Source organism: Saccostrea cucullata, unplaced genomic scaffold (assembly GCF_032062105.1).
Source record: "Saccostrea cucullata isolate Sc308-1 unplaced genomic scaffold, CSIRO_AGI_Scuc_v1 ctg4833, whole genome shotgun sequence".
In the NCBI taxonomy this organism is placed as follows: domain Eukaryota; kingdom Metazoa; phylum Mollusca; class Bivalvia; order Ostreida; family Ostreidae; genus Saccostrea; species Saccostrea cuccullata.
The window spans coordinates 31,662-40,994 of record NW_026930900.1 but is presented as its reverse complement, the minus strand read 5'-3'; the positions used below and the strand labels follow the sequence as shown (position 1 = coordinate 40,994).

Genomic DNA, 9,333 nt, shown 5'->3' with positions numbered 1-9,333 from the left:
GCTCGTTGCAAAGCAACGAGTGGGTCTTCCTTCCTAGCAATAAGCAAAAGATTCAATGTTTCTGTCTAGATTGTCAACTTTGCTAACATTCTCTTTTCGATTTGTCTCAAAAACCCTTACTTGAATTCTTTAATTTGGTGTGAGCATGAGGTCTAAATGGTACTCTCTCTAACAGCATTCTTGAAATCGTATCCACAACAGTTTAACTTCCAATATTATGACTTTTGATATCGGATATATCATGTTTGTTGCAATTATGTTTGTGAAACGTGTCATACTACAGAAACATAAGTGTTTTGCTACATTACCATCTTAAAAATGGCTTTAAAATCATTTAATATACAAGAGGCCCAGGGGCCACAGCGCTCACCTGAGCACATCGGGCTAGAATTTACTCCCCCCCCCCCTCCAGGCATTCATCATTTGAACAAACTAGAATCTACACTACCTGAGGATGATTCCATATAAATATCACTAATTATAGCTTTGAAGTACTTGAAAAGAAGATTTTAAAAGGTTTCCCTATATATCCCTATGTAAAACATGGGTCGGCCATTTTGGCCCCATCCTAGCCCCGGGGGTCATGATTTGAACAAACTTGAATCTGCACTACCTGAGGATGATTCCACATGAGTTTCATCTTTCCTGGCCCATTGGTTCTGGAGAAGAAAATTTTTAAATTTTTTTCCTATATATCACTATGTGAAAAATGGGTCGGCCATTTTGGCCCCACCCTAGCCCAGGGGGTCATGATTTTAACAAATTTGAATCTGCACTACCTGAGGATGATTCCACATGAGTTTCATCTTTCCTGGCCCAGTGGTTCTTGAGAAGAAGATTTTTAAAGATTTTTCCTATATATTCCTATGTAAAACTTGGGTCGGCCATTTTGGCCCCACCCATGCCCCGGGGGTCATGATTTGAACAAACTTGAATCTGCTAGCTACCTGAGGATGATTCCACATGAGTTTCATCTTTCCTGACCCAGTGGTTCTGGAGAAGAAAATTTTTAAAGATTTTTCCTATATATTCCTGTGTAAAACTTGGGTCGGCCATTTTGGCCCCACCCTTGCCCTGGGGGTCATGATTTGAACAAACTTGAATCTGCACTACCTGAGGATGATTCCACATGAGTTTCATCTTTCCTGGTCCAGTGGTTCTGTAGAAGAAGATTTTTAAATTTTTTTCCTATATATTCCTATGTAAAACTTGTGTCGGCCATTTTGGCCCCACCCTTGCCCCGGGGGTCATAAACTTCAATTTGCACTACCTGAGGATGATTCAACATGAGTTTCATCTTTCCTTGCCCGGTGGTTCTGGAGAAGAAGATTTTTAAAGATTTTTCCTATATATTCCTATGTAAAACTTGGGTCGGCCATTTTGGCCCCACCCTTGCCCCGGGGGTCATGATTTGAACAAACTTGAATCTACACTACCTGAGGATGATTCCACATGAGTTTCATCTTTCCTGGCCCAGTGGTTCTGGAGAAGAAGATTTTAAAATGTTTCCCTATATATCCCTATGTAAAACTTGGGTCGGCCATTTTGGCCCCACCCTTGCCCCGGGGGTCATGATTTGAACAAACTTGAATCTACACTACCTGAGAATGATTCCACATGAGTTTCATCTTTCCTGGCCCAGCGGTTCTGGAGAAGATTTTTTTAAAATGCCATTAATTTTTAACAAATTCATGATTATCTCCCCTTGGAAAAGGGCGTAGCCCTTCATTTGAACAAACTTGAATCCCCTTCACCCAAGGATACTTTGTGCCAAGTTTGGATGAAATTGGCCCAGGGGTTCTTGAGAAGAAGATGAAAATGTGAAAAGTTTACGACGACGACAACAACGACAACGACAACGACTACAACGACGACAGACAACGGACAAATTTTGATCAGAAAAGCTCACTTGAGCCTTCGGCTCAGGTGAGCTAAAAATATAACTAGGTAAATAAAATAAACAAATTATATAATAATTCAAAAAATCCAAATGTATTTACAATAATGATGAACAATCTTCATTAGTTGCAATCAGTAAGTAGAACAATACTTTTATAATAAACGCACAGAAATGTGTTGTGTATGTTTCGAATTTGAAGCTTTCCACTAGCAACTGGTGGTACCTCAATAGGAGTGTAAAATTCTCTGAAAGGTATATTATGAACATATTACATATGGCTGTGTATTCTTTTTTAGCGGCTTTGGCGGAATGCAGCAATCACTAAATCAAGTACAAAGCTAAAAGTCTTGTACATAAACATAAATAAGAATATCTACGCTAACTTATTCAAAAGTCAATTTCCACCAAATATTGTACAAGCTAAATATAATACATTTACAGCATTAAAGAAACAAATCTCTTTGAAGGTATTGCCCTGCATAAGAACAATTTGAATCCCCTACACTAAGGATGCTCTGTGCCAAGTTTCACTTTGGTACTGGAAAATGATATTGTGAAATTTTAGACAATGATGATAATGGATAAAATTATGTTTTTAAAAAATTTACTGGTTCCTTTAGCTCAGATGGGCTAATAAGTATGCAACAGGCACAGTTTTGGAGTTGACATTGAAATGCGACTGGACATCTCTTCAATCTTGTTTAGAAAACTACATGTACATGCCCTATGTACTCAAATTCCTTGGAATCATACACATGTTTATGCCTTTAATTAGTTGTATGTGCCATAATAACAATTTTTTTTACATTATACTGTAAAAAATACACATACATGTATTACAAGATCTTATATTCCTGCTGAAGACAGAGGATATATCTTAATCATTAGAATAAGTAAGTCTAAACTTTGAAAGGGAAGACCTTAATAAAGAGGTCAACATGCTACACAAACAAAATATTATTATATTGAAAAATAATATTCATTCCAATGTAATTACTGGTACATGTATTTCTGTTACAAAAACTATTTCACTTGAAAAACTGAGAGCAGTTGATATGTTCATATTTGTGGATTTATGTTGTCAAATCAAAATTTAAAAATGATACACAGTGTGTTTAAAAATTGTCTTCACAAACCAAAACTTGACTTATTTTCACTATGCTGTTTATTCCATGTCACATCCAAACAGATGATCTTCTGGCAAATCATGGTCATGCTTGGTATCAAAATTCAGTATTCAGATGAGTCACACCTATCCAAAAGAAATTGAAATTTTTTAATTTATAATTCTTTTACTAATAAAAAGTGCAATTCATGAGATTATAAATTAGATTATCAAATTGAGAGATAAGATATTGTCACATTTTCTGTGTATAATTTGTAAATTTTAATGTACTCTTTCATCAATTAAAAGAAGTTTACACCAATTAAGGCAGTCATTTATGCTATCCCCTAATAAGACAACATACAAGTGCAAAGTAATCATGCACTAGTGGGTTTAGGATAATGTGCTAGAGTATTTATGACAACATACTAGCACGAGGTGACAATGTGCTAGCATGTATGTCAGTGATAATATGCCAGCACACTGAATCCAACATGCAGTGAAGCTAACACTCAACAGATTGTTTAGAGTTGTGTTTGCATGATATTTTGTTTTGTGTAAACACAGCAGCGTGTTGTTTAAAGCTGCATTGGAGTGGCAGTCTGTTGAAATTAACATGCTAACACACTGCAACTTCACATCATTGGAACACCATAATTTTAAAACTGGCAAACCAATATCTTATGATTACTAACTAGGTAATTGCAACTGTAAATGCTGATTTCATGGTGACAATAATACCGGTAATTCACTGTATATCTGAGAACTGATCAATTATAATAAGGCGTGTCCAGATAGGGCCACTTGCTAAAGCTCAATAGCACTTTCATAAAAGCGTGCCATCTTACCGACACAAAAGACGCCATTAGGCTATCACACAGCTTGCCATCACAACACTGAAAAACACTTTCGCACTAACACAAGTTCGCACCACACGCTGTCACACTAACACACAACACACTGTCACGCTAATACAATTTCACACAACAAAATATCAGGCTAACACGAGTTCACACAACACACTATCATGCTAACACAAATTCACAAACACGCTGTCTCACTAACACAAGTTCACACAACACGCTGTCTTGCTAACACAAGTTTTACACAACACGCAGTCTCGCTAATACGAGTTCATACAACACACAGTCTAGCTAACACAAGTACACGCAACACACTGTCACGCTTAGATGAATTCACACAACACACTGTCACGCTAACATGAGTTTACACAACACGCAGTCTCACTAACACGAGTTTACACAATACACTGTCACGCTAACACGAGTTTACACAATACACTGTCACACTAACACAAAGTCACAAAACAGGCTGTCTCACTATTCACTAACACAAGTTCGCACCAAATGCTGTTGCGATAACACACTGTCATCCTAATACCATTTCACACAACACACTGTCATTCTAATACCATTTCACACAACACACTGTCAGGCTAACACGAGTTCACACAACACACTGTCACACTAACACGAATTCACAAAACAGGCTGTCTCACTATTCACTAACACAAGTTCGCACCAAACGCTGTTGCGATAACACACTGTCATCCTAATACCATTTCACACAACACACTGTCATCCTAATACCATTTCACACAACACACTGTCAGGCTAACACAAGTTCACACAACACACTGTCACGCTAACACAAATTCAAAAAACATGCAACGAATTCCCCAAATCAACGGCAGTGCGCTGCTTCCAAAATCATCACTGTTTCAGTCCAGCTGATGACTCAATGAAACGCTTGATGAACAATTATTTTGCAATCTATCAAAAAAAAAAAACCGATTCCAAACGCTCGTATATTAGACTTAGCTTTAAAAGATGTCTTCACATTATGATCTAAACAAAGAAAAGGCTTCCGTTTGTCCGACCCTGACAAGAATGACGCGGTGGGTGTTAGCGACCGATAGGGTATGCTTCCCCGGTATATTTAGAGTTATGTGCCCGTTCTGCTAAGAATTTGTATTGGCTCAAGGGACGTCTGTGTTTTATTACTGGAACTTCCGTTTGCGTATTTTCAATCCAATCACTGTATCAGGGATTTTCATTAATGTAAAGACTTAAAAAGTATTAAATTTCTTTTCAGAATTTGATCTCCTTGGCTTGCTTGGACCTTCATCAAGTTATTAAAAAGTGTATAAATTAAATGAAAAAAATTATCAACAAATAAGGAAGGAAGTAAGGAAGTTGTACTCAATGATGCTCACTTAATTATTTTTGTGATTTGTATCTCTTTGAAAGACTTTATGTAGAAGGAGCCATGAAATCGGGAAGCGAAACATTTGTCGTTTTTAATTTGATATATTTTACCATAGGCAGTAAGTTTTGATCATTTTTCCTATTCATTTATGCATCTTTCAATGTGGGGTAAAAGGTGGTGTTTTACCAACTCTAGACAATGTAAATGCCAATGTCAAATAAAATTCTTTTAATTAAAGACTTCGTTACTCATTTCAATTTGTGTAATATTTATAATGTAGAAAATAATTACTGTTTAACTTTAAATTATTTCATCATTATAAAGATATTTTTTAATAGCATATAAAATGTTTTATGCTTCTATTTTATACCATTTGCTTTATCTTGTATCAGGACTAGCAGCCCTGCAGTATAAGTCAGTTTCACAGTCTTCTGTGCCTGGTAAAAGGGTAAATTCTGTGGATGCGTCCTGGGCTGTTGACGGCGATCCCTACACATTTACTGTCACTGAGGATGGTGTGAATAACTACTGGAAGATAACTTTTGATTCAGAAAGGACGTTCTCCTGTTTTACCATCCTTATAAAACCAGGTGTTTAAATGTCTGTTTATTTTTAGGTTTAAATTTAGATTTCTTAACTAAAAGCACAGAGGGTTATTTTTGAACCCGCCACGTAAGGACGAACTTCTTACTTTGCAACTCTAGTCTAGGCAAACGCTCTAATACAACACCACACAGTCGTTAATAATCTGCTATTTACTAAGATTTAGTATATAGATTCAAATTTGTCGCTACTTTTTTTGCATCACCTTCATAGTGGGCTTAATAATAAATTTTCTCGACATCTTTTTGTCCGTCCGTCTGTCAATCAGTTAGCCTTACTTTATAATTATATGTATATTGGTAACTGTACGAGATTCTGATTTGACATTTTGCACACATTACATATCAATTTGGCTTTTGTAAAATACCTTTTTTACCAACCATTGTGCCGATATACAGCATATTTTTCGAAATATTAGAGTAAAGTCTTTGCCGTTTAATATGTGTAGTGTTTATCATGAAACGTTGGTTAAGAACTCCAGCGATATAAACTATGTAATATTAACCATAGACGTCCTTTTTGATATAAATTCTGAACAGGTTATTTAACCTTTTATCTTTTAAATTTTGAGAGGAGGGGTTAGACTACTTATTTCAAATGTTTTTGAGCTCATGACACTGTGTCAAAAACGTAAAAAAAATTGTCAAAAATACCCCCTTTACTCAAACGAATTCTGTTTAAATGAAAAGAAATTGAAGAAATATAAAGAACCACTATCGGTTCTGACGTTCTTACACAAAGATATTAAGATAAAATATTGCCATTTTGAAACCGTTTCAAAACTGGAAATGTTTTGATATTTCTTAGGATTCACAATATATATGAAATAACAACATTTGTCCCTTTCAAGAAAAAAAATCTACAGAAGAATTCCAAGCTTTTTAAATACATGTAATTTTTTTCGTATCATTGAAAAACTAGATTGTCTCTGAGTTGAATTGAGTCATTTATAATACATTTATTGCTATAACGTATAATATTTCTGAATTCTTTAATGCATTTCATTTGTAGGTCAATATTCTTTGTCCGTTCATACAGATGATGAACTTGAACTGTATTGCACCAGATTTAGCTTGAATACTTTACACTTATCGAACAATATTACAAAGTGTTGTTTTAAACAGCTAAAAGGAAAATCTTTAACGTTAGCCAGAACAAACCAGGGAGATCTTCGACTGTATGAATTCTCCTTCAAAGGTAAGTTTCAACTAAGCAATCTGTAGGTCATTAGACTAAAAAAAATGATATCGACCGATTGACAGAAGACCAGAAATAAAATTGAGAGAGGTATTTGATTATAGTTGAACTGATTGTTGCTTTTTAAAGTTTTAAAAAGTAGTTGTTACTTAAAATTAACTTAAATCATGTCAGCCAGTCCAGTGTTTTACCTTTTGTTCTAGGAACTATAAAATGCGTCTAGCTTTAGTACTTGTGTAATTTTTGAGGTCGTAATGTGAAACTCTCGGAAAAATCCTTTTGTTTTTGTTTTAAATATAGTTTCCGTTGTATAGAAATAGAAACTTAAATTAGGCCAGCATTTCTTTATTTTTAGGTTTACAAATCCGCCGCTCAAGTTTTTGAATTTTCAGAAAAAAAATAAAATTGAGAAAAACAGATTTTTTTCCTTTCCGATGTCAAATTTGAGTCGGGATCGATATTTCAAATTTACGAACTCGTACTTCCGGTTTTAGATGAACATGGCCAATCTCTCACCAGAGGGCGTTTTACGCTCATCGCTCCAACACCTCTGTTATCGTCTAAATTACAAGAATCTTGTAAAACGAAAATAAATTATAGATTTCCACCAACTTGGTATTTTTTTTTAATGAAATTAGAAATATCAATCTGTAGCACTTCTTTTGTTCTTTCAAAATATATATATGTTAAAAAAAAACAGTATATACGGCACTATTTTGTTCTGAATTTTTACACACATTTACATTTTGAAACCAAAGAGACAAAGTCAGGAAATATTTACTACCAGAGAGCTTAAAACACGTAACGTCATTGAGAAATAATACAAAACAATCAATGTCTAACAATTTTTGTCGACAAATAATAATTTGACAACCCGCGCTACTTTTTAGACGACAACAGAGGTGTAAGCGGAGCGCGCCCTCTGGTGAGAGATTGGAACATGGCGGGTAACGAAGGTAGATTTGCAAAGTCCATAGCTGATAGCTGCACTAAAGCTTTGTTTAATGTTAATATTTATCGATAGGACTGCCATTCAAAACGTTTCACAAGTTCAGAGGACAAATAAAATGCTGACGACTTTATTGCACAATGACATGCTGGTGAGATAATTATGTAGCCGTATTCAAAAGTATCTGTCAATTTTTTTCCTCCCACAGGTTTAAAACTGTTCATGGTAGCTTTTGTCAAAGACATTGTTTAAGTTTCTGTTATAGCTTACAGCATTAATATGTTTTACGGTGTGACCGTTGGGGCGAGCACAGTTGTACTATCCAAAACACTTAAAAAATTTGATCAGCCACTTCAAACATCAAGCCACACGAGACATCTCGACTACTGTAGCTGTGACGTCACATGACGTCACGGAGCTCGTCGGAGCTTACGGAGACAGCCGAGCGTCTGGTTGAAACTACAGACCTAGTGCAATATTGGTCGAAAAACATTGCAGAGTCGAAGTTTTATCTATATAAATAAACATTAGTAGTAATGACTTTGAAAACTTTAGTCTTAAGTCAAAGAACATAGTTCATTAGCGTAAGGAATTTTGATAATCAGTACTATCGTACATGTAGTTCTCTACACATACGAGGTAAAGCAGGAGAGGGAACCAGACTGGCCTGTTTGTTTACATTCAGCTGCGGTATCAGATTAATTCTGATTCTGACAAAATCGGACCGTGATATGAGGATTGTAAAACTCATTGTCAGTGTCTTATCATTTATATTGATAGTTTTAAAATAATTTTTTCATCAGAATATAAACGTGATTCATGTAAGAAATTCATTCTACTCTGTAAATGAGCCCGGCTCTCTGTACTTCTGAGTACTTTGATTTGTTTCTTTGAAAGATTTCTACAAACTGAAACTCTGTTTACGTTATTATTTATTTATATATTTATTCGCGCAAAGGACATTGGGTAGTAAAGAAATTCTGGGAATGTTTTACAGAAAAATTTGCCTGACGTATGTACAGATTTCATTGCGAATTTCCTCTGTTCTTACACGTTAGTCTATTGAGCTCGCTATTATAAAATCTTTACGTCCTTCTCGAGAATTTTTCACTCAAATGGAGACGCCAAAACTTGCCGGTGGAGAGCTGCAAATTTTGTCCTATACTCGGCTCTCAGGGCCATTGAGCAGGAAGGGATCTTTTTCGTGCCAGCTCCTACTGCGACACGGAACCTCGGTTTATACGGTCTCATCCGAAGGACCAGCTCCACGTCTGCCGGAAGGATACATCCAGATAGATAAATTAATGCATCGGTTTTTAATTTCGATTAACGGTGTTGCCATTGTTACTA

General features: G+C 35.6%; 1 protein-coding gene across 1 annotated transcript; it reads left to right on the top strand.

Moving 5' to 3' along the window:
• Positions 1 to 5,201: 5,201 nt before the first annotated feature.
• On the top strand, positions 5,202 to 8,235 carry LOC134230499 (uncharacterized). The gene is made up of 4 exons (XM_062712337.1): positions 5,202 to 5,352; positions 5,627 to 5,824; positions 6,849 to 7,034; positions 8,192 to 8,235. The coding sequence occupies exons 1-4, from the start codon at positions 5,295 to 5,297 to the stop codon at positions 8,233 to 8,235; spliced, it is 486 nt and encodes a 161-aa protein (XP_062568321.1). The 5' UTR covers positions 5,202 to 5,294.
• The last annotated feature ends 1,098 nt before the right edge of the window (positions 8,236 to 9,333 follow it).